This window comes from Stegodyphus dumicola, chromosome X2, assembly GCF_044657685.1.
Source record: "Stegodyphus dumicola isolate Sdum_Otavi_A_Nest chromosome X2, ASM4465768v1".
NCBI lineage: Eukaryota > Metazoa > Arthropoda > Arachnida > Araneae > Eresidae > Stegodyphus > Stegodyphus dumicola.
The window spans coordinates 77,766,904-77,794,046 of record NC_140781.1 but is presented as its reverse complement, the minus strand read 5'-3'; the positions used below and the strand labels follow the sequence as shown (position 1 = coordinate 77,794,046).

The 27,143-nt window shown below is 33.2% G+C and overlaps 1 protein-coding gene across 2 annotated transcripts in view; it reads left to right on the top strand.

Moving 5' to 3' along the window:
* The window catches only part of LOC118184476 (histone-lysine N-methyltransferase NSD3-like), a 339,671-nt gene that overhangs the window by 294,219 nt on the left and 18,309 nt on the right, over positions 1–27,143 (top strand). For both annotated transcript variants that reach the window (XM_085809719.1, XM_085809718.1), the window contains exons 18-19: positions 8,242–8,455; positions 23,981–24,235. In XM_085809719.1, the coding sequence (XP_085665845.1) occupies positions 8,242–8,455; positions 23,981–24,235 (469 nt within the window). The remainder of the gene's footprint in view (positions 1–8,241; positions 8,456–23,980; positions 24,236–27,143) is intronic.

Genomic DNA, 27,143 nt, shown 5'->3' with positions numbered 1-27,143 from the left:
CTTTTAAAATCAGTTTGTGCTTCCATGCTCAATCAAAGGCTTTCCTGAGGACCTGTGGAGCACTGCACTATGAAGGGTAGGTTCAAACTTCTTTAGCATCTCTTGCACTTTGACAGAAATACAGAACTTGATCCGTAGTCCTTTGGCCTCCTCTAAACCCAGACTGTATACAAGGTTTTAATTTTTTACAATCTAGGTAGTATTGGACTCTTATTAAAATCAGGCATGAAAGTTTTCCGCGTTTTCGCGGAATTCTGCTTTTTTGAACGTCACCCGGGCTATTTCTGAGATTGATGTAGAACCGTTGAGAAATCGCGACCGGCAAATGTGTGTGTGTGTGTGGGGGTAAACGGAGGACACACTCTCTCCTCTTTTCTTTGTAAAAAAACTTTACATCATGCCAGAGATCGCAAAATACGTTGTTTTACATCAAGGCGAAGTAGGTGGGGCTTATGTGGAAAGGCGGAACTAGATGCATACGAATATTGAATCAAAGAAGAGCAAGCAACCGTCAGATGAGAGTTGACTTCAATAATTTCAGCGATCGGTGCTGGCGCCATCTGTCGGATGTACGAATAACCACTTGCATTCTCCAGTACACAAAACTCTATGTAAAAATTTAAAGAATGCTCATAAACTATATGTTGGAAAATATAACTTATTGTAAACCTTTTACTGCATCATCTCTCCTCCTTGAAATATTTATTTAGTTTAGTTCTTATTTTAATGTAATATAGTAGTTACTTCTACTTCTTTTTCTTGCTGCCACTGTTTGCATTGAGAACGGACTGTTTCAACCTAATTCAAATGCAAAAACGAAACGTGATGTTACGTCATCTGAAAAGCCGATTCGTGCCGATAGCTGATTGGTTGCTGTGAGATGACGTCATTCCTACTTCTGCTGTAAGTATCTCGTGTCGCTCTGGCTCAACCCTTCTAGTTCCTGCTTTCCTGGCACTTGAGTGAGTGGTTTCCAGCCCCTTCAGAAGGATGCATGCAGGCCGATGTATAAATTTCCTTGTTTCCTGTTTGCGGGATGGCTGTTCGTGAATAAAGTTCCTTGGTGCCTGTCCACGGGATAATTATTTCGGAATGAGTTCCTTGGTTCATATCCATAAGATGGTTGTTCCAGAATAAAGTTCCTTGGTTCCAGAGGCTACCATGTGAGTGACTGCCGTGGGCAGCATCCATGTTTTTCAATGAAGGCGGCATTTAAAACATGTGAGCGGCGATTCCTCATGCAAACGGAGTTAGGTGGGTTTTAAGTGCTTTCAAGAACTTCATTTAAATTTTTCAGGTGTTTTCTCAACCATTGATCATGGACGTTTTGAATGTGTAGCCAACTTCATTTTTAGGCCGCATAATTAATGTTTAGGACATTTTTGTTTGTATCGAATGCCAGTGTTTTGGAGACCAGGTAAAAATATTATTTGATGAATGATGATTATATTATATTTTTCCTAAGACTGATATTGTTTAAATTTATTTTCTGTTTTTTTATTCTTTATTATATTGTTAATAAATTGGTTAAGTTCAAAACCTTTTATTGTCTTCAATGTCTGCACAACATGATATCTCAGGGAGCTTTTATTGCTACTACTGCTAAATGTTTAATTTTTTTTCAAACTTTAAACTTTGCTTTAGCATCATTTTAGTTATGGGCCACCAGCCCGAGTTATTTTTAGTGCAGACTTTTGAAGTTTAGAGTTAATTTAGGACTTAAGAGATTGGGGGGCGGTTTTTGTTGAAATTCAAATATGGCTACTGTTAGTGTCATGCATAATATTGCTAAACTTGAGGCATGTAATTACTTTACATGGTCCAAAGATATGAAATTTGTTTTAAATGAAAAAAATGCATGGCTTTTGGTCAAAGGTATTGAAAAATGTCCTGATTTAAATGATGTTAAGGGTATTACAAAAGAAATTATTGCCGACTATCAAAATAGAAGTCGATTGGCATTATCATTAATTTATATGAATGTAATCCCTAAATATAGAAACTTGATATGGGAAATTGATGACCCGGTAGTGGCATGGAATATGCTTGCCAAATACTTCCAGCCACATTATCGGTCTAGACATATGTCCCTGTTTTCAGAGTTCTTAAATTGTAAAATTAAGCCAAATGAAAGTATTAGTTTCTTTTCTTCTAGATTAAAACGCGTAACTGGACAATTAGCTGATATTAATCAGGCTGTAAGAGACGTATATATATGTTTCCAGTTTCTTAGGTTCCTTCCAGATAAATTTGATCAAGTAGTTCAGAATGTTTTGAGGTGGCCAGATGAAAAGTTCATTTTTAAAAATGTTGAACTTGAAATACTAGCAGAGGAAACGCGTCTTGGTTTAAGAGAGATAGATAGGGAAATTTCTAATAAGACTATAGAAGTCCAAAGTGCTAACTGTGAACACAAATTTAAGCAGATTAAAGGGCGCAAGTGTTATAAATGTGGCCGTCTAGGTCATATTCAGTAATACTGTAGAATGAAAGGTAATTTTTCCAAATCACCCTCACCTGCTTCTTCTGTTTCCTCAGCTGTATCTAGTGGTAATAAAGCATCTCCTAAATGTAAGAATAAACCCAAGTTGAGTAAAGGTAAATATAATTCCCATGCTCAGTCCCATTTTATAGCTCAAGCCAATGTTAACAATTTGGAGGAAAATGATGATAGTTGGATATTTGATACTGCTGCATCTCATCATTTTTGTAAAAATCGTGAATTGTTTGATACTTTTTCTCCTGTGAAAAATGAGAATATGGTAGTAGCTATTGATGGGGTAACTTTTCCAATTCATGGGAAAATGAAATTTGGGGATACGGTTATTTTGCTTAAAGATGTGTTATACTCACCTGAACTGAGACGAAATTTAATATCTGGACCTAGGGTGGATATCAATGGAGCAAGATTTTATGGTAAAAATGGGCAAATTAAAGTTACTGATGATGAAAATGAAACTTTGTACAAGGCTAAGTTGATAGGAAGTAACTATCATGTATTCCTGAAAATAGTGAAAAAGGGGGGCAAATCTGTAAAATTTGAGGCATCCACAGTTCAGCATAACAATAGTGAGTTATGGCATGGTCGGTTTGGTCATATAAATTATGGTGCTATAGCCAGGACTAGTAAGAGACATTCAGTTCGAGGTCTTCCTGTGTTAAAGCACTCACCTAATTTGTTTTGTGAACATTGCCAAATCAATAAGCAAAGACGAATCTCCTATAGACCCTTAGAAGGTATTCAAGTAAAGAGGCCGCTTGAAAGGGTTTTTTCTGATGTATGGGGACCTATTAACATTCCAGGTAGGAATAGTGAACGTTATTTCGTTTCCTTTATTGACAAATATTCTCATTACATGGTATTGTACCCCATTGTGGAGAAAAGTCAGGTGTGTGAAGTATTTGAAAGGCATATAGCACGTGCGGAAAGATCTTTGAACCTTAGGTTGAAATACTTTAGGACTGACAATGGGCGAGAATATGATAATGATCAATTCAGGTCATGTAATAAAAATGGTGTAAAGCACGAATTTACAGATGTATATACTCCAAAACAGAATGGAGTTTGTGAGAGATTTAATCAGACAGCTCTCAACAATGTACGTGCAATCTTACATGATAGTGGAATGAGTTCCGAATTTTGGTCAGATGCAGTAATGTATTTTGTATATTCATTTAATAGAATTTGTCATAAGGGCCAAGATAGAACTCCATTCAAATTGTACACTAAGCGGAAACCATCAGTACGTCACCTTAAGGCATTTGGAACGATTGCCTATGTGGGAATTCCAAAGGCTAAAAGAAATTCTAAGCTTGATCCAAAGGCAACGAAGGGTCGATTGATTGGGTACAGTGTACGAACAAAAGGGTGCAAGATTTGGTTGGAAAATGAGCGAAAGGTAGTAGAAACCCTAAATGCTACTTTTAAAGAGTCAATTGGAATGCAGAAAATTGGCAGTGGAGCTTCACTTCCCTTCCTGATTTGGAATCTGAAGAAAGGGTAGAGTTCCAATCTACTGATACTCCAGTTGGCTATTTTCCTGAAATAGAAGAAAGAACCGATACCAATGTACCTTCTTCTACAATTGGCACTGACCCTCAATCTACATTGAGACAAGTAACTTGGCTTCGTAAACCTGTTCCAAGGCCGGACGGCACTCGTACGAATGTGTATTATTTTGAGAGGGGGTATAATCAAAGACTACGATCGCCAAATGATGTAGAAAGGTATTGCACTGAACATAATATTCAGTATGATCCTACCTTGTTTGATTTCAAGGGAAGCAACACTTATAGTGATGAAATCGCCCCAACTGGCACTCTTTCAACGTCATATACCCGAGATAGCTGACTAGAGGTTTCAATTCCAAACACTTATAACCAGGCAATGTAATCCACAGAAAAGCTTAAATGGATAGAGGCAATGGAAGATGAAATCGCCAACATGCGAAAGCATAAGGTATGGCATCTTGTTCCACTTCCTAAAGACAAGACTCCACTAGGTTGCAGGTGGATTTTCAACATTAAACGTGACGAATTTGGAAACATTGTTCGTTTTAAAGCTCGTTTAGTGGCTCAGGCTTATCGGCAAATTAAATACGATACCTATGATGAAACCTACTCGCCTGTAGTCAACTTTTCAGTAATAAGGCTCTTTTTCTCCCTTTTAGTTGCACATCTTGGATGGGCAAATACACAATGCAACGTAAAAAGTGCCTATCTCTACGCTCCTTTATCAGAGGAAATTTGCATCTCCCAACCTCAGGGTTTTGTAGAGCGAGATAAAGAAACTTTTGTATGTCGTTTAGATAGAGCCTTGTATGGTTTGCATCAGAGTGGCCGATTATGGTACTACGAGTTGGATAGAACACTATGTAACCTAGGGTTTATCAAGTTTGAGTGGTGCAATTGTGTCTATCGTTTTAAAGATTTTGTCATTCTGTTGGTTTATGTTGATGATATAGTAGTGTTTGGGAAAAGTGAAGTTCAGGTAAAAAGGATATTAAAAGTCCTGAGTTCACATTTCGATTTGAAAATTTTGGGTAAAACAAGAAAGCTTCTGGGTGTGGAATTTGAATATGAGAACAGTAGTGTTTTAATTCATCAGCAATTATATATAGAAGACATAGTTGATCGATTTAAGTCTTAAAATACAAATTACTTCCCTTCCAATAGTTAAAGGTGTGAAATACTCAAAGTCTCAAAGTCCCAGTACACAAGAAGAAACGACTGAAATGATGAATTATCCTTATAGAAATGTTTTGGGATGTCTCTCGTTTCTTTGCAATCGTACTCGTCCGGATATAGCTTATGCTGTTAATATATTTTCTCAGTTCCAAAGCAATCCTGGTAAGTTTCACTGGGAAGGATTGCTTAAACTTTTAGGGTACGTTTCCAATACCAGGCACCACAAACTTAAACTGGTATGCAAGGAACTGAAGCTCAATATATATTCAGATTCGGATTTTGCTACAAGCAGGGATGATATGGTGTCTATTGTTGGACAAATAGCTTTGTTGGGAGAATTGGGAGAATCACCTGTATCTTGGCGTACATTTAAAGAAAGGGGAGTGAGGTGAGTTTGTCTACGATGGAGGCTGAATTTCTCCATGACTGAATCAGCAAAAGAATTAGTTTGGTTTAAAAACATCTTGGATGAATGCATTCAGTTTAAGATTGCAAGTAACTATGTTTCAAAACCAATATTGTTTGCTGATAACATGGCTGCTATATGTTTTACAAAATCACCCATTGAAAACTCAAGGACAAAACATATAGATGTGAAACTATTTTTCATTCGTGATCTATTATTGAGCAGGGAAATTTTTGATTTAAAATATGTTCCAAGTAAAGATAATCTGGCTGTTCCCATGACAAAACCGCTGACTAAGCATAATCTGATAAGATTTTGTGGAACAATTTTCTTATGAGATTTGTTTTTGTGTGTATTTAAATTAAGAGTTTTGTTTATTTGAAACTAATATGTTATAAGTCATATTATGATGGATATTAGGTAAATGTAAAACTGTATAGTGTAGAACGTTGTATGAATGACCAGGGCCCTGGATAAAAGTATTGAGTGTGTGATCATATATATGTCTTTGTATTGTTTTGTAACATGTTGAACTTTTTGTTATGGTAAATTTTTGAATAATGGGGTTAGATGTTCCCAAAGAAAATTTTTTTTCTTAAAAATTTTTGAATTGAACGAAACTGTGATATTTATTTATTCTTGTTTTGAATTTTGTAAAGATACTGGCATTCAGTTTTTATTTCGGGTTGGAGATGATAATGTGGGGGGGGGCATTTGTTGGAAAATATAACTTATTGTAAACCTTTTACTGCATCATCTGTCCTCCTTGAAATATTTATTTAGTTTAGTTCTTATTTTAATGTAATATAGTAGTTACTTCTACTTCTTTTTCTTGCTGCCACTGTTTGCATTGAGAACGGACTGTTTGAACCTAATTGAAATGCAAAAACGAAACGTGATGTTACGTCATCTGAAAAGCCGATTCGTGCCGATAGCTGATTGGTTGCCATGAGATGACGTCATTCCTACTTCTGCTATAAGTATCTCGTGTCACTTTGGCTCAACCCTTCTAGTTCCTGCTTTCCTGGCACTTGAGTGAGTGGTTTCCAGCCCCTTCAGAAGGATGCATGCAGTCCGATGTATAAAATTTCCTTGTTTCCTGTTTGCGGGATGGCTGTTCCTGAATAAAGTTTGATGGTGCCTGTCCGCGGGATGATTGTTTCGGAATGAGTTCCTTGGTTCATATCCATAAGATGGTTGTTCCAGAATAAAGTTCCTTGGTTCCAGAAGCTACCATGTGAGTGACTGCCGTGGGTGGCATCCATGTTCTTCAATGAAGGCGGCATTTAAAACATGTGAGCAGCGATTCCGCGTGCAAACGGAGTTAGGCCGGTTTTAAGTGCTTTCAAGAACTTCATTTAAATTTTTCAGGTGTTTTCTCAACCATTGATCATGGACGTTTTGAATGTGTAGCCAACTTCATTTTTAGGCCGCATAATTAATGTTTAGGACATTTTTGTTTGTATGGAATGCAGTGTTTTGGAGACCAGGTAAAAATATTATTTGATGAATGATGATTATATTATATTTTTCCTAAGACTGATATTGTTTAAATTTATTTTCTGTATTTTTATTCTTTATTATATTGTTAATAAATTGGTTAAGTTCAAAACCTTTTATTGTCTTCAATGTCTGCACAACATGATATCTCAGGGAGCTTTTATTGCTACTACTGCTAAATGTTTAATTTTTTTTTCAAACTTTAAACTTTGCTTTAGCATCCCTATACAAAGCAGAGCTAGAGATAAAAAAGGAGGAGCGAGAATCTTTTTAAAAAAAAAAAAAAAAAAAAAAAAAAAAAGCAATTAAACATTGCCGAAAATAAAAAAAAGTATTAATGGATTGTATAAAAGCTGCTGAAAAGAATTTAAAACTAGCTCGCAAACGGAAATTAGAAGAGTTGGCTGCAAAAGTAGCAAAAAAGAAAAAGCTTTTTCCCTAAAAAGTTTTAATCAGAATCGAGTGAGACGGACAAATTCCTCCTTTATCTATATGTTATGTTATTTTGTAACTATATTATCTCATATGACTACTTTTTTTAGTGTTATATAAAGTACTGTTTATTGAACTAAAAGTGAAGATAATTGAAAGCTATATTAACAGTTATATATATATATATATATATATGTATTATCTCTAGGTAGTATTGGTTTTTACAATTTAGGTAGTATTATATCCTTATTAAAATCATTTTTTTCCATTATTTTGCATGCAAGTCAGATCTTCTGTGTGAAACATCTGCATGGTTCTTTTTTTTTGGGGGGGGATAGAGTATGGGTAATTGCTGTGTAATTACTACTGACTTCTTCACATAAGAAAAATTTTGATTGAAAATTATGGTTTCATGTGAATTTTAGGGTTGACTTTGAGACTTCTGAAGGCTTTTTAGCTGCATGGAAAATATTTAAAAGCGCACATATTGTCTCATTCTTAGAAACTTTGTTTAACCCATTCGCTGCTTGTTTTTCAAGATACTGATGTTCAAATGTGTGTGTCTGATTCAAGTTTATAAATTTAATTGAAATTAAAAAATTATATACATTGCTACAATCTATTAATTACCATGTAGAACTCTAAAACAATAAATGTGGTAAGATGTTAGAATGACTTATGTTTTATGTGTTTGTAAATTTATAATTCATTTTCAGATCTTCAAAATCTCAAAATCATCAGAAAATAAAAAGCATGTGATGAATAAAGCCCCTATTAGAAGGAAGTCAAAACAAAAGATTGAAACGGACGATGAGGAAGATAATCATTGTTTCATTTGTAAAAATCCCGGATCTCTTCTTTTATGCGATAAAAAAGGATGTATCAGAGCTTACCACATTCGCTGTATTGGTATGGAGACCATACCAAAAGGTGAATAAGAGTTCTGAAAATTCATTATGTAATTTATTATACAAGGGAAAATAAAAAATTATATATATCCTTTTTTTCCAGTTTATGTACACAAATTAGGAATTGAGTAAGTGTTTTTTTACATGGTGTCTTTCCTTTTCCCTGCCCTTAACCAGCAGTTGTCACAATTTGTATGCTTCATTTAGCAGAAAGGTTTTTGGTTGGTTGTGCAATCAACATGCATGCAGTAATCATAAAACAGTATCATTTTCATTGATAATGGGCCTCATTGTTTAATGCGACCATAGCACCAATATTAAGATACTGTGTGATACACCTAAAGATTATGGAAAAGACAGGAATAGTTTTGTTTTCCTTGTTCAGTATTACTACTGTACTATAGCCACATAAAAATTCATAAATGCCTTACATCTATTTTTGCAGCTAATTTGAGGTAAGTTTTGTTGTTAAAATTTGAGTTCATGTAAGTTAGTCATCATAAGATAATTAAAAATGAGATGAAATAACTTTTTGGACTTCCATTAGTATTTTGGTATAAATTTATAAAATATAATTTAATTCTTGCATAATATCTTTGTATATTCTGCATATTCTTTAAATATTCGTAACTAATTTTATAATATTCTGCATTTTCCTAGTTTTATAAATTAATCAATGGTCATAAATTTATTAAGCATTTCTGTGTTTTATTGTGCCATGGGATACTTGCTTAGCATTTCCTGTAAACTGCATAATTGTTTTAACCGTTTTGAAGGAAAATAGTGCTTTTGCTGGTGCTGCTTTTCATTTTGTTTTATTAATTAAAATAGGTTTGATTTTATAACAGAGTTTAATTTGTCCAGTATTTTTATCAAATATTTGATGCATGACATCTTTATGTATCATTTTACTTTTTCTAAGAGTGAAACCTTCGCACAGGAAATAATTTCTTAAAAGCTGTGTAAAATGTGACATCTCAGTGAAAGCTCATACTTTCGTACACAACGGCTGTCAAATATTTACTCATAGAAAATCGCAGTTCTTTCTATTTTGTTTGACTGCATTTAATGTCAGATACAGTAGCTTTGACTTGCATCTTTGATAATTCAAGAGCAAAAAGAATTGACTGCAGAAATGTTATCCTTCTGATGACTGAAATAAAATATATGAGCTGTTTCCTATACTAAACTGTCTTCTAGCTAATATGAATTTTTTGGAGAGGGCTTTCTGTTTCCAAATAATTTTGTGTTGTAGTAAAACATAAAGTCTGTGTAATTCTGAACAAAAATATAAAAGGTGCATTCTTTTTTTTTTTTTTTTTTTTTTTTTGGGTCAGTGATACTATGTCATTTGAAAGGCAATAATTATAACCATATTTCATGCTACATCTTTTCAGTATAGTTTGAGTGGAATACCTGTTTTTTTCTTTTTAGAAGTTGTAAAATTTTATGAGTAGTGAGTGATCTAGTTAGAATTCGCATTGAAGTGTCATTGAGATGTTATTTAATTAGATTTTGTTTCATTAATGTGCTAGTTTGTGTTGTAGTAAATGTTTTTGAATACATTTTTCTTTTTTCCCCCTTTTCTTTTCTTTCTTTCTTTTTTTTCGGGAAGGGGGGGGGCAGCATTTTATTTTCTTGAGTGTTTTGTTTTTAAATTTATTAAATTTTTCCAAAAATTAGCTTCTATTCATTTTATATATCTCGTACTTTCCCAAGAAATAGTGTTTATTTGTTATCTCTCAGTTTGTAAAAGAGAAACTTTGTTCTCAAGACTTGACATGAACATAAATCATTAACATGTTTCTGGAAACAGGTGCTGCAGTGGTGAGTAACTTTAATTTCATCCATTTCCTCATGGCTGTTGTTGTCATTTTTCAATTCCAGACATACTTATATCTACGACTTATTTTGTGAGCTCAGTGAAAAGTATTCTATAAAATATTTCTGCTGCAGTAATGTATTCTGATAAATAATCGAGCCAGGTTTATTATCGAGGCAATCCCAGCATTTATATTATCCTCCTAATCGGTTTTTGAAGTGTTTGCTGCTTACCCTAGCATTCTTTGTGAATACAGTCAAAAGTTGTTAATTCGGACATCCATAATCCGAAATGATCTATAATCCGGACCTCAAAGCTACAAACTTTCTGCGCATGCACGTAAGTGTTGGAAAATATAACTTATCGTAAACTTTTTACTGCATCATCTCTCTTCCTTGAAATTTTTTTTAGGCTTAGTTCTTATTTTAATGTAATATAGTAGTTACTTCTACTTCTTTTTCTTACTGCCACTGTTTGTGTTGAGAACAGACTGTTTCAACCTAATTAAGATGCAAAAACGAAACGTGATGTTATGTCATCTGGAAAGCCAATTTGAGCCGATAGCTGATTGGTTGCCGTGAGATGACGTCATGCCTACTTCTGCTATAAGTATCTCGCGTCGCTCTGGCTCAGCCCTTCTAGTTCCTGCTTTCCTGGCACTTGGGTGTGCGGTTTCCAGCCCCTTCAGAAGGATGCGTGCAGTCCGGTGAATAAGTTCCTTGGTTCCTGTATACAAGATGATTGTTCCAGAATAAGTTCCTTGGTTCCAGAGGCTACCATGTGAGTGACTGCCGTGGGCGGCATCCATGTTCTTCATGAAGGTGGCATTTAAAATACGTTAGCAGTGATTCTTCGTGTTCAACTAATGTAAATGGAGTTAGGCTGGTTTTAAGTGCTTTCAAGAACTTCATTTAAATTTCAGGTGTTTTCTCAACCATTGATCATGGACGTTTTGAATGTGTAGCCAACTTCATTTTTAGGCCGCATAATTAATGTTTAGGACATTTTTGTTTGTATTGAATGCCAGTGTTTTGGAGACCAGGTAAAAATATTATTTGATTAATGATGATTATATTATATTTTTCCTAAGACTGATATTGTTTAAATTTATTTTCTGTGTTTTTATTTTATTCTTTATTATATTGTCAATAAATTGGTTAAGTTTGAAACCTTTTTATTGTCTTCAATGTCTGCACAACATATTGTCTCAGGGAGCTTTTATTGGTACCTTTAATAGGGTATACAGTCATATTTTTGCAAAAAGTAAATAGGATGTAAAAATATTAAACCCCCAAGAGTACTATTAACTTCAGAACTACCTGTAGTTTATATACCATATTGAGCACCCCCTGCAGATAAGAGTGAAATTAAAATACAAACAGACGAACTGCTCCATGCAGGTATACCACCACCATAATTTTGCCCTCATCCTGACCCAGTAACTTTAGCCTATAAAAGATATAAAATTTTAATTCAGACCCAGTTAGCTTTCGCTCTCCATGAGTTTTAATTAGATAAAAAATACCCACGTAAAATTATTACTGGCTGTTTGAGTTTTTAGTTTCACTTATTGATAAGAATTAAGTAAGTCATATGACATGGATTAGTCTCGAAATATCAGAGAGAAAAGAGAGATTACTATTTTTAGAATACAGAGGGGAAATTAATTTATGCTGCTAATTTAAATTATATATTCCATATTTTATATTCTTTATTTTTCCTACATATTTTGGGGCTATTTCAAGAGGTTTATATTTTAAATAACTCTGCACACAGCAGACCAGCTAGGCCAAAGAGTAGCGAGCAAATGCATTATGTTCAGGATGAAATCTTAATTCAGAGTGCACTAGTTTGGTTCTCAATGCATTTTGATTGGATAATAAATACCACAGTAAAATTATTACTGGCTGAGTTTTGGTTCCATTTGCATTAGTAGAATTATGAAAGAGTCACACGACATGGATTAGTCTTGAAATGGTACGGTGAAAAAAGATATTACTACTTTTAGAATATAGCATTAAGCTGCTAATTTAAATTAGAATTTATCTTTTACACGGTCTTTATTTATCTCACATCACCTCCCCCCATTTAGGAGGAAAAAAACATGAGAGAGAAGCCTTTTTAAAGAAAAGCATTAAAACGGTATCTAATAACGAGCTATTTATGCTGTAAATAATAAAATTTTGAATAGCATAATTGATATACCCAAATTCATATTATCTTGCTTTAAACTATTATCAACTCCCCATTTTACCAAAATCAGTATCCAAATTCACATTATCCTCCCTTAAATTATCATCAGTTGCCATATTCCCAAAATCAAACTTCTTCTAAAAATGACAATAATTCAACTTCAATGATCAAGTAGAGAGCAATAACGTTCCTACTACTACTGACACAGGTAGCCAAATTAATTTAATTTCTGATAGTATTATAAATTATTGGAAGTGAAACTTCTCGAAATTTATTGTCTCTATCTTGAAGTCTTGCTGTCACAAAGTTGTGCAAGGTTGGAAAAATTAGCAGAAATGTGATGTTTTACGCTGTTCTTATTTAAGGTTTCTACTCTTATGTTTGTCTTGTGTTCCCTAGTTTAAATTACAACTGAACATTACTGACTATGATATTTATCAATTTAAAAGAAAATTAAACTGAGGAAAATATTTAAGCAATCGTTTCGAGAATAATTTCTTGTATTTACTCGAAAACATTGAACTTGAAAAAGGCTGCATACATCCCACCTACAACACTAAAAAATCAGCAGGTTTTTTTTTTTTAAATCAGAAGTTTTTCAACGAGAAAGAGACTTTTTAATTAATAAAAATACCTGTACAAAGAAAATACATTTTTAATAATGAATTAAAAAAAATTAATTAATATCTGAAAGTCTGGTTATTAGTTCTTAAATGAATATAATGCAGAAATACTTAATACCACAGTAAAATTATTACTGGCTGATAAAAAAATTATTACTTGTACCTTCCAGTAACAGAAAAATAATCACTTTCCCTAATCATTAAATAATACTTTAACAGAATCACTGAACACTGATTGCAAAACACGAATTAATGTAATTCTTAATTACGGAATTATGTTAATAACATTGAATGGTGGAAAAATGTAGCATACAAAAAAGCAAAACTTTTTGTTAAGATCCGAAGACTAAAACACAAATATTCGTTCTTTACAAGCTAAATATTCAATAATCGGAAAATGTTTCCCTTGCAAGCAGTTTTTTTATTTTTGGAGAGCTTTATACTTAGACTTTGTAGTATTATTTCGAGAATTGACAATTAAATTGCTCGCAGGTGCAAAAAATTACTTAATTTTTCTGTCACTTATTTTTAACGCTGGAAGTAATAACTACATCTCCATTTGCTTAAGTAAGTACGTTACATTTAAAATTTTATAACGCTTAACACAGCCTTTTGTCTTAACTCTAGAAGCATTTACCTCTTCTTTAAAAAAATGCAAGAAATGGATTCTCCTGGTCGAGATCTCAAGAAGCTTAAAATTTTCTCTAGAGATAAACAGTGCGTACATGCATATTTGCAATCTTTTTTTTTTATTTTAGTATTATGCAGTTCTAGGAATTATTTCAATTTTTCCATTCTTTTCAGCAATCCTTCCATGATAATAATAAATATCAATAATCTGTTCCTCCACATTTATTAGTACAGAAATGACCCCTTTTTCAAATGGCAAATTTAAGAGGTGACAGGTGCACTTCATGATTTGTAAATCTGAATTTTCCTTTTTTGAGATTCCTGCAACACCAGTCATCTTGCCAACCATTCATTACTCCTGCATTATTGGCAATAAGTAGTAATCAGCCTCAATTATGCAGAGGAATTGCATTTTCTTTTAAAACTTAAATAATTAACTATGCTATATTAAAGCTTGTCCAATGTCATTCAGAAGTGGGGACAGAAAGTAAAATACACTCAATTTCTGAAGACAATGGATTAAAAAATGAAACAATTGGATATAGATTTGAATCTATATTATTGCTTCCATTTAGTAAAGAAGCAGAAAGGAATAGTTTTAAAGCAATAACTGAAGATTTATTTTTCATACCCATTCCAATTATGCAGAGGAATTGCATTTTCCTTTAAAATTTTAATAATTAACTGTGCTATATTAAAGCCTGTCGAATGTCCTTCTATGGTGGGAACAAAAAGTAAACTACACTCAAAAGAAACTGGATTAAAATAAGAAACAACAATTGGATACAGTTTTGAATCGATATTATTGCTTCCATCTGTAGAGAGGCAAAATGGAGCTGTTTTAATGCAGTCAATAACTGAAGATTTATTTCTCATACCTATTTCTTAAGCAATTACATCTGTTTTGGTCATTGCACTTGAATACCTCTTAGCGATTTCGTTATCGGGAAACAATTTTCAAAATAAAGCTGCAGTATGATCCCATGCATTCAGTGACAGGTTGTGTTCCAGTAGAAAGGTGAACTCGCATTGTGTATTAGTAACTTTTTAACAACTCACGTTATAAAGTCTTGAATGCACATGTTTAAGGACACCGGTCCTTCCAATCAATGTCAGAAACCAAAAAATTACAATGAAAAATTATACACATTGATATATTAAATTTCTTTAAAGAAATAATAAAAAGAAAGTTATATGGGTACGATTTTTGAAATGTACATTGAGTATTTTATATTTATTGCATGCAAAATTAATAAAAAAAAGATCAGTTTCTTGAACTGTTTCTTGGAAGGATCCAAAATTTATGCTGCTCATTTGCAAGACGACAGAAATAAACAACCTCGGTATTGCTTCGTGCTCTTATATATGAACCACAGTGGCGCTTGATTCTCATTGGAGAACTGAAACACAAAATTTCTGGGCTTCCATACATAAAGCATAAAAGCACCAAAATAAAGTAACACGCGCGAAAGGAGAAACAGGCCTTCGTTTGTTTTTTTATGCATCTACAGACAAAAAAAGGCAATTTTTTGCGTACAAATAACGAAGTATTAAGCCAAGCTACACAAAAATCTTAAGAAACATTAAGAATAAAAGAAAGTTGGGAGAAGTAGGTTAAAAATTGGGTTGTTGAGAAAATGGCTGGAAATCGGAGATTCTCTAAGTAAATAGGAAGAGTTGGAAACTCTGAGGCTGTTTCAATAATACTGCTGGAAGAAATGAATGTGAATATTCCTGTGTAAATAACCAGTTGAATGAATTACTAAACAGATATAGTTATATTTTTGCAAAAAGTAAATATGAGATAGATTTTATAAATATTGAACCTCCAAGACTAGTATTAACTTTAGAAGTACCTGTAAGTTATAAGACTATATCGAGCATTCCCTACAGATAACAGTGATCTTAAAAAACCAATAGATGAATTATTGCATGCAGCTATTATACAATAATCATTTAGCCCCATATGCTGACACTGTAATTTTAGCCTGTAATGGAGTTGAAATCTTAATTCAGAGTGAGTTAGTTTTGATTCTCCATTCTTTTTGATTGGATAATTAATACTGCTGTAAAATTATTATTGGCTGTTTGAGTTTTAGTTCTGAAATTACATAAGAGTAATACGAAATGGATTACACTCAAAATAACGCAGTGAAAAGGGAGAATTTGAAGACCGTTTTTAGAAGACAGAGTGGAAATGAAATTATGCTGCTAATTTAAATAATCATTTACCTTTTATATATTCTCTATTTTTGTTACATATTTTGTGGCTATTTCAACAGGTTTACATTTTTTATAACTCTGCAATAAGACAGAATCAGCAGAGTAGCTAAGGCAAAGACTAGCCAGCAAAGTGTTACGTTCAAGATGAAATCTTAATTTAGAGAAAGACAGTTTTGGTTCTCAATGCATTTTGATTGGATAATTAATACTCCCATAAAATTATTATTGGCTGTTTGAGTTTTAGTTAAATTTAGATCACCAGAATTATTATGCAAGTCGCATGACATGGATTAGTCTCAAAATGATACCATAAAATGAGAAATTACTATTTTTAGAATACACACGGGACATTAATTCACATTGATAATTTAAATTATAATTTCTCTCTTACATACTCTTTATTTTTGTTACACATACACACACATATAAATATTTATATAAAATTTTAAGATTCTTAGAAAATCTAGAAATAAAGAGCCCTCTGAGTGACACTTACAGAAACACTCTCGAAGACTATGTCAGATATTAGGTGACATCGGTGGAATGGGAAATATTCTATCGCACTTTGACCAGAAATTCACAATAAAGAAGTTGAAATCTTTAGTTCTTAAATTCTGAGAAAGATGACCCTTTTGTTTCTAAATTTTAGCTCAGGATACTTCTAAATAAAATTTTATACTTAGAATAAGTTTTCATAGTCAAAACACTGCAATATTTGCATTCTCTGCCACTCCTTCCTGCAGTACCACATATCAAAATATAAAAGTTAAAACGTGACACTTAATTCATTAAGTTTGTTGGAACATCATTCAGTTCATGACAGAATAGCTGCACAAATGTCAAATAGAAAATATTATACAGTGAAAAGTCGTTAATTCGGACTTGTCGGGACTTCGACGATTCCGGATTATAGATCATCAGTTTAAATCTGGTAAGAAGGCATGCAGAAATTATAAAATTAAAAATATGAAACCGTAATTTATGATCTAAAGGGTATCAAAATTTACAAAAAAAAAAAAAAAAGCTTAATATTTATTTGTTTACTTTATTAAACATTTCTTTCAGTGTAAGTTGCTTAAGTTGCTTCGTTTTTTATGTGATAATACACTCTCTTTAATTCTATAAACGGACATAATTTCTTGTTCAGTTACAAAGTTCCGCTGTTCAATTCCTATAATTGCTGTGTCGAGAATACCGACTAATTTGTCAATCGAAATTTTTTCGTTTTCAATAACCTCTGTTACTTTCTTCGCTATCGGAAGCGAATTATAATGATGAGGAATTTGATTTAAATCATATCAAAGACGGAGTACATCGAGATGAATACATTTCGTAAAGAATTATAAGCCAAATAAAATAAAAACATCTGCCCTGAAGATAAGGATAGTGCTGACAGATCAACTTCCAATTCATTGTGCACCGCGGTGTTAAAGATAAACAAAGTTTAGATAAAAAAAGTTGAAGTTTAGATAACCAAAGAATATGTCTTTATCCATTTTTTGCTGCAATTCCACTTTTTGTTTAATGGACTTCGAAACATACTTTCGCTTTGTAGATCCTTTACATATATATCAGAAATTCTATTTGACATAATCGAAAGTTCAAGCTTACTTTTATAAAATTGCTCTAACAGTCTGTAAAAAATAATAAGCCGAATCCAATTCGAAGATTAAGGAACAACGCAATCTGCAACATTAACTGAATTAGATAATTTTAGCTTAGTTTATACCGTCCGTTATACATTAAACGCGCATTCGTAAACGTATTTTGCGCATGCGCACACGCATATTCGCAGCCGTAAAGGTCTTACTGATGCTAAAGCAAAGTTTAAAGTTTATGAAAATTAAACATTTTAGCAATAGAAAAAGGTATAAGTACCTTTACGAAATCAAAAGGGGATTAAAATAAAATTTGAAGCGCTGTGTGCTCTGATTACTATACTCTTGTAGGTTAGTCTAGCGTTTTCCTCTTTCCCTCCCCCTCACGTTTGCCACCCACTGTCATTATGATGGTCAGCTAAGACTGCTTCCCCATAAAGTGCTAAAAATTGAAACCAAAGTAAGGTATGGGCTTTTTTGAGTACAGTTGCTATATTGTGTAAAGACATTTAAAATCCGTCGGCTCAAGACTACTCTCAAGAGATGGTTGAAATGCATGGCATTATCTTAGGTAAGGAGTAACCACGTATTTTGTTACATATTTAACGGAAAATGTATTGAACAGTAAAATAAGGCCTAAAACGGAAACGTGAACTTTGGCGTGCAGCAATCAAATCAAGGAATAGTGAAGTAATTTAAGAAGGCAAGCATAGAGTTGTTAACAGTTATCTTTAGCTAAAGTTACTTTCCTATCCCTTCTAATTTCAGCTTACAAATTTCTGGCAAGGGTGTGTTTTTAGAATTGCGGTTAAATGCAAATGAAGGAAGAGCAGTATTTAAAGTCGAAGTTCTAATGACTTCGTTAGAGCCAGATATTCTGACCAGCACGCATTCGCTTTTTGGCTACACTCTGTCTAAGCTATTTCTACGTTCGGCCGTATTTCAGGCCCTTGACAGCTTCGCCATTTAGTTAGCATTTAAGGGGCCAACTCCTGTTGAATTTTGATAGCTTTGGTTATATCTTTTTATTTAAGTCTTAGTTCTTACTATTATTGAGTAAAAGCCCAAGTGGAGGCTGTTCTGTACATCCTGAGAAAGTTCCATCTGTAAACTTTATTTTGAGCAATAAAGTGTAATTAACCCTTCTTGAGTTTCTGGTCTCAAGCGATTATTTGCTTACCAGTTCTCAAGGTTCCGCACGCTTAGCTGTAAATTCGAGGTGGTAACCTTATAAATAAATATAAAAAAGGACAACTGGTATGTGTTTTTCCATCACCGAAGTTCGGCGATGTTACACCCGCTATAGTCAGCTAGATGTGTTTTCCCGCAGTCTCCTAACACACACAAAAGTAAATAAATAAAAAAAATAAAGGGAAAAAGAAAACAGTGAGTTAGACTCATTTCCTCACATTCTAATAACTAAAAACGCAAGAAAATAAGAACGAAGACAACAAAAGAACGAAATTCCTAATTTAAACACGCCAGTATCCCTTTAATTTAAAGAGCTGTGATTCCCAGTTTGTTTACATCAATAAATCTATCAAAATCAGAAGCACAGAACAGAAATTAATGCTCAATCATGAAGGTCAAAAGCCACATACATGACTTAACCGATGTGAAAACCGTTACCGTTGTGGAGAACTCTTTATAATTATTATTATTTGTCCACTGCCCCGAGAGAGGGCGCTACCAGCTTTCTCCCTCTTCCTCTCTGGAGGAAAATTCGAACTGGTTACTCGATTCCTGGCTGCCGTCGGTGAAGCACGCACTCACCTCTCTTTTCCTCCGTGATGTTATTGTAGCTGTAATATGACTTTCTTGATTTTTACTCATGCGGACTTGCAAACTGTAAAAATGCTCATCTTGTAACTACATGCAATGTGATTGTGTATAAGTGAATATATGTCATCCTAGAATTAAGTATAAATGTTAATATTACCGAGTCAGATTTTGTTAACATTCAACGTGCAATCAAAAATGGCATCCATTAACAACAGCCATACCATTTAGCAATATCTACTGGCATTTAAAAATTCAAATAAATCATTACGTACACGCGACGCTGGACTGTAGGTATTGATTGGAGCTTTTCACGTATATGTGATGCTGGGCTGATAAGAGTGGAATTGTTACATCGCGTATACGCGACGCTGGTCCTGAATGGGTTAAATGTATTCCTTTGCTTATATTTCTTTTAAATTGATACACATCATAGTTGCTAAATTTCACTTCTAATTTAATCAATGGAACACAAGGTGAACTCGACAATAACTAACTTAAATGAGAATTAACCACTTAACTGTTTCATTTTCCTGCCATATTTTGATCAAAAATAAGCATATTTTTTTATAAACAATTTTGTATTCTAATTGATTACATGTATTCAAATCGGCAGTCAAAACTGTTACAAGTGTTGCATTTTTTAATTGCGCCGAATGATGAAACTGTGGAGCTGGAAAGAACAGTTTACAGGAAATAAATGTGAAAGAAGTAAATTCCCTGTAAAAGGAAATTATGGCGGTGGTGGAGGAGGATTACTAGTATCCATTTCACAAAAGTTTCGAAGCTGAATTAGATCATTTGGGCTCTTCATTTCCTCAACATCACTAGAAAATTTCGATAAAGAACTTTCAGGACTACCAGAATCATTTGTAAAAAATTCAGATTCACTATCTAATCCAGTATTAGAATTATATGTTATGAGCCATTTACTGTGACCGATCATTCTTTTATTTCATGACAAAATTTAGAAGAAATAGTATTTGCAAAGTTTAATACACTGAACATGGGCAAATAAATTCGTTGAATTTCTCCACATAATGCAAAGTGGTAAAACCTGTCCTTGAACTGGTTTTACAATCCCATCTCCCCTGGACAAGTAATGACATCTTTTAGAAACAGTGCAAAGTAAAAAATGTGAAAAAGCCATGAAATCAGTGGCATAGTGTAGGAAAATACACTGCCTGAGTGGTGTACGGACAAATAAAAAAAGTACCTTTTCGCAGCACCCAAACGGTTTTCGGGAAAAACAGTTAAGTGGTTAGCTACTTAAAGTATCAGATTTCTATTTAAACTTTGCATGACAACTTAACTCATTTAGTGACAGCAAAACCTACAGATAGAGACTATAACTTTCCAAAAGTTTCATTTTCAGTAATTTAAAAATTATCGATACAATTTATAATGCTTTCAGAAATTATGTTAACTTGGCTACATGTGTCAATTATAGCAGGAAAGTTATTATTCTCTATCTGAAGACTGAATTTGAAATTATCATTTATTAGAAGTTTGATTTTATGACTGTATCATTTTGTAGAAGTTTGATTTTATGACTGTGGTGGTTGATGATATTTTAAAGTAGGATACTGTGAATTTGGATACGTATTTTGATAAGATAGGAGTTGATAATGATTTTAAAGCAGGATACTGTGAATTTGGGTATATTAACCCTTTCTGGCACACTACCTTTTAAATTTGGAATTTTGATCAAAAAAAGAAATAGTCTAATCAGGCCTAGAGGAGTATATAGGTAAAATTTTGTGAAGATGGCACTTGGAGCTTATAAATAGAGCTTCGAAAAGAGTGCTGAAACGAGCATTGCTGGGAAGTTCTTAAAAGGGTAAGAGATTTTGCCTACGATTAAAAAACACCAGACTCTGAATACGGTAGCAGATTTAGCATTATCCATGGTGTGCCATGGGGAGGCCTGTTACTCTACACCTCCCTCCTAGAAAAGCTTTTGGTTATATGATGATTGCATGCATATGAATGGAAAAAAAGTAACTTGGGTATGTGCTATTTACATTATTTGCATTTCATATTTACACTTTCGTCTATTTTTTCATGGTGGTACTTTTCAAATAAAGTGACACTACCTTTGAAGTAGCACAACGTAATATTGCATGCTTTGCATATGTATTGGGATCTGTATCAGATTCACCATCTGGAAGAAATTCGTGTAGCACTGTCAGTGATTCAGAAATGGTCAGCGCTCTCCAATCCATTTGGAAAATAATTAAAAATTCGAAAAAAATAAACTAATATTATACCTACAATCAGAAACTATAAAATAAATAAACGTCTACAACTCAAAACTATTAAACATAGTGCTAACAAAACTTCTCTGAGCAAAAGTGAAAGAGGAAAAAACCAAACATCTAACTGATAAAATTACCCCTGACCTTTAGAAAATCACCCCAAGAATTCCTTAGTTGATAATCAAACCTCCCCTCCTTCCCCCCAGAAAAGGAAGAAAGAGAAATAGGAAATGAAACGCAGATCTGGACCCACCTTTCAATTGTCAATGAACTGACTGGAGAGTTGCAGGGAAACAAAAATACAGTTTTTGGTTTAGTCCTAATCTCGCAATCAGCACACCTGATGTTTGCTGTTCGATTTTAGGCAAGATTTCAAGGTAAAAATTTAAGACTAATATAGAATAAGAACATTAGCATACAGCCAAGAAAATAACGTAGAAATTTCTTTTCAAACAATTCTTTTTATATCCTAAAAAAATATGGAAGATTTCTTTGAAAAATGAGGTCTTTAAAAACTAAACATGGCTAAAATATATGGACTGGTTTGTGTTGTGCTGCCATGTAGTATAAATAAAGAAGGTTCAGCATAATCTATTAATACTTTTTCATTCAATTTTTCTGTGCGTACAGAAAGAAATTTTTAGGTGTGCCACAAAGGGTTAATTATGTTAGTCAAAATTGTATTATTGACATTTGTCTTCATTTGCTACTGCTTTTAACTCTTTCCTTTAAAAGGTTTCTCTGTTGCTGTTCCTTTTTCTCTTTGAAGGGGAGAATGAGTAAATTAAAGAATATTTAAAAGATAAACTGCAATTCAAATTTGCAGAGTAACTTTCAATTCTCTATTATAAAAATAGTAATCTCTCTTTTCACTGTATCATTTCAAGACTAATACATGTCATATGACTCTTATGTAATTCTGGTGATGTGAACTTACACAGCCAATAATAATTTTTCAGCAGTATTAATTGTTCAATCAAAATGCCCTGAAAGCCAAAACTAACTAACGTACTCTAAATTAGATTTCATTCTGAACATGATACACTTGTTCGCTACTCTTCGGCCTAGCTGGTGTCCTGTCTGCTGTTTCCTTCTTACTGCAAAGCTATCAAAAACTTAAACCTCTTGAAATAGGCACAGATTATGTGCACACTATTTTGTGGATGCAACATACTTATGGGAAATAAAATGAAGTTTTAATCTGCCTTGGCTGCCAGTTTTCTGTTCATTGTGGATTAGCATTTTCAGCATTCTACAAGATCAAAATTCTTCATCTTCAGTAGCAATTCGTTGTGCTGTCTACATTCTACTCCTACATTTGCTACCTCTTATTCATTGCATATATACCTGGTGATTAAGAATTCATCATCAATATTTGGTGAGCAAGTAGGGAATAGGAAAAGAAGTAGATTTCACATAGGAATGCATGGCGCATATGCCATATAGTAGAGCAAAGCGTTTACCGGATTTATGTCCTGTCGATTTCTTTGTATGGGGTGCTATGAAAAGCATGGTGTACAAGACCCCTGTTGATAGTGCTATGGACATGTAAGGACATGTAAGCAATGTTACATGTAAGATAATAAATGTTTTTTCCCTTACCACTTCCTTCTTATGTGTTCTTTCCATCATTGAACTGGAATATATATATATATATATGTAATAATAAAATTCCATAATCAAGAATACACTTAAAATTCTAACTGTATATTCTTTTCATTTTTAATGGCGACGTTCTCTCATTTGAAAGTACGTGGAATTAAATCCACAGCCCCATAGTCAAGTTGTTTTTTCCGCCTTTTCTACACATACAGTTATATAATGTTCTGGAAGTATTTAAAGCGAACTAGATTGGCTGACGAAGCTGACGTCATTTTTTGGAAGCTCCGCCTTTCCAGAGGCTATAAAAGGATTCGCAAAAGGAATATCGGGAGCTTTTTCTTAAATGTCACGATGCAGTAAACTTCATACAAAAAGTTATTAGTAATTCTTTTTATTTACTCCGGATATCTGATATTTGTAACTGATATTTCTCCTGAATAATAATAAATGGATCCTGTTTTTTAAAACTATCGTCTGATTACTTAAGCTACGACTAAAGCTGATGCATCACATATATATATAATTTTGATGAGTAAGTATTGTGCACTGCCTTTTCTGTGCCACACGCAGAATAGATAAGTCCAAGTGTATCATGTCAGATTTTCAGCAAGATTCATATTTGTAAAGTTCGTTTCTAGGCTATCAAATATTGTTTTGATTTATTTGAGAAATTTTGATGGGGTGAACTTTATTTAAATATTATACAAAATTGTTTTTTATCTTTTCTATAAATAATTTGCAGGTCAAATGCAGCTTTAAAAGTGCTAATCCAAAAAATTGTCATTTTATTTTTTTTATAATATATTCATTTTTTTACAGGAGACTGGATGTGTCCTTGGCATTTTTGCAGTAGCTGCCCTATGGAAGCTTATCTTTTTTGTTCAAATTGTCCAGTTTCATATTGTCGAAAACATTTACCATCAGGCCTAATGATACAGCGCAAATCATTTAGATGTGATAATTGTAAGAGACCTCATGAGGCCTGTCCTTCAACAGAACCTTCAGAAAGTCAGAATTCATTGGCTGCATTAGTGAGCCAGAGCTCATCAGCTCCATCTTTGAATCAGTATCCAGGTAATGTAGACCAAGTGTCAGCTTGGATTTTATGATAATTTGCTAGAAGAAACATCATTATTGTGAAATCTCTTACAGGTGCATTTAAAAGCGTAAGTCAGTATACGTCAGTTAAATATCTTATTACTTATGTTTAATCAAATTTTCTATACAAACATGCATTGGAAATGGTGTGTGGCTTAGCTCTCACTTTCTTGAGAAGACATAATTTTGTACTGAGAATCTTTGACAATTATAAAGCTGCCTTTTATCGAGGGGCAAAGAGTATTGTAATGGAAATATATATGAAAAGGAATAAGATGAACTACAGTCATATGGTGAAAAATTCTTGAACTGCACTAACTTCACAAAATTGATGTAAGTGCAATTGTCATTTTATCTTATCTACATTATTTTTCCTTATTACCACTCTGTTTTGCACAGTTTTTAGAATTTAGAACATTTTCATGATTTGTTTAAAGTGTTTTATGGGTATGGATGAGAATTGAAAGGAATCGTCTGCAAAGCCTGACTTTAGAGAAAGATTTAAAATAAATAAATAAATAAATATCTGTACGTCCTAACATCATAATTTTTGGAACTTTTTTAGAATTATTACTAAAGCTATCATGTATGCTAAAATTAGCATTTAGTAGTCTTTTTCATTTTTTGTACTTGAACATATTTTTTTTTTAAAAAAAGTCTTTTTGAGAAATAATTTTTAGGAGCACTATTCAAATTATTCTGAAATTTTAATTGATAAAATACATTAATATATTTTAAATTAATAAAAAATACGAGGCTGTTTACTAGAAGTAACAAGATATTTCATGTGAACTGAAAGACAGACACTTAGTGAGCTCAGTCTCTGACAAAATGTCCGTATGAGAATCATAAGAAATATTTCTCTTGAACTCTTTAGAAAATTAATCATCACTCTCATTCTTATCACTAATTGGCTCATTAACTGTACAAGTATATAATTCATGTGATAGAGATCGCTTGCTAGGCATAATAACCGAAGTCAAATTAATCTTCACTTTCATTCGTGTCACTGATTAGCTCATTTACCATTTAAGTGTATACTTCATCTGATAAATATCAACTTGCTCAGTATAATAATCTGAAGGGAAGGCTTTCCAAAATAAATTGGAAGTACGTGAAATATAACCAAAGCAAAGCGTAATAGAGCCCTACATAGAAACCCTAAAAAGACCATACATAGTAGCAAAAAAGGATCAGAAACATTACCTCGTGGCTAGTTAAAGGGAAGATTTCTGCCTCTTTATATTAACCCACAATTTTGTGATCTTTGAAATGTTCCAGGACACTGGCACAAAAGTGTGAGGGCCAATGGTGAACAAGAGCAGGCTCTGTTACGCTAGCACAACCAGACGGTAAGTGAGTGCATTTCTTACAGGCATGTATGCATGACAGTTGGTGAGAAAGTGTTATATTGGTTAGTTTTTGTATCTTCAAAACTTTCAAAGCACAAGCTTGAAAAATATCTAGTGGTAAAGATGTAACAGTAGTTGGCTGTTCATTCAAAATTTAATTCCTGTGTTTTATGTTACGCTTCAATACATTTTTCACAAAAATCAATATTGTGATTTACTTGGCATGCAATGATGGTGATGCTGTGCCTCTTTTGGGTTTACCCCCAAACAGGGCTTCAAAACGCTGTGGTGTATTCTTTTGAGGTATTTTGTATTTTTTGCCGATTGAATAAAGGGCAATCCAACTGCAAATTTATTTCTATTTTCATGGTTCCTCCATGCAGTTGTTGTTTCTTTATGTTTTAATTGGCCGTCTGAACTGAGCCTTGTGTTTGACTGTGGCAGGGCTTTCTGCGAACTATCTTGAAATCTTTCCGCAGCACAAGAGGTGTCTCAATTACTGAATTTTCTTTATCTGGATGCAGTATAACTGGGGCATCAAATATTGAAAACATATGAAGAGGGTGATATGTTACTCCCTCAGCTGTCTTAATTTTTAAAGGTAGTAACTGGACAAGCTTCATGAAATGGTTATGATATGCCATTACAAACTTTGCTATCCCTGTGTAGTAGAAAGTCTAGTAGATTGCCTTGACGCATTGATTTTAATGTTGAACTGACTATTGGTTTTATAATAATACCTCTCTTAGATGCACTGTGTTTCATTTGACAATATTTGCATAAGCACTAAGCATTGCTGCTTCATATGTAATATTTAACTTGCAAATGTTTAATCATACATGTTCTTCCTCCATTAGCTATTCTGATATCTTGCAACTTCTATACAAAATATTTCATAATTTGTAACATAATATTGTACATTCATTTTTTCTGGTTCTAATTTCACAAATAACATTTCATCCTTAATATTTAAAATATCAAAACATTTTATTCATCTGGAATCCTTCACTTGTTTTATTAGAAGTCTTTCCAGAATGTATTTTAAAGTGCTTCTCTTGTCAAAAAATAAAAATAATCAGGTTTTTATTTAGTTACAATGGATGCATACAATATTTCAAAGAAAGATCAGGAAAAATCACACTGCTGTAGCCATTCTAAACATTGTATGTTCCAGCAAACTTTGTGTAAGACTGCCAAATGATAAAGTTGTTGAGAGTGTGCCAACTAGATGCTACTTGAGTTTAATCATGTTAAAACAAAGATTTGGGCACTTTTATAGCTTTTCCCTTGGCTTGTCATTTTGATCCTCCACCAGAATTCATTGAAGACTACTGACATTCTCTTATTTCAGTGGTTTAGGGCAGTATTTACACACCATGAAACTGAACTAGTGTTTTCCAGTTACATTACACATCTAACCTAATTTCCAGAGACAGTCCTACTGTGGACCACATATATCTGCATTGGTTGAGAAGTATATGGTCCTGTATGGAATGAGTAGGTGGTCTTAAATTTTGATACTGGTAATGTTC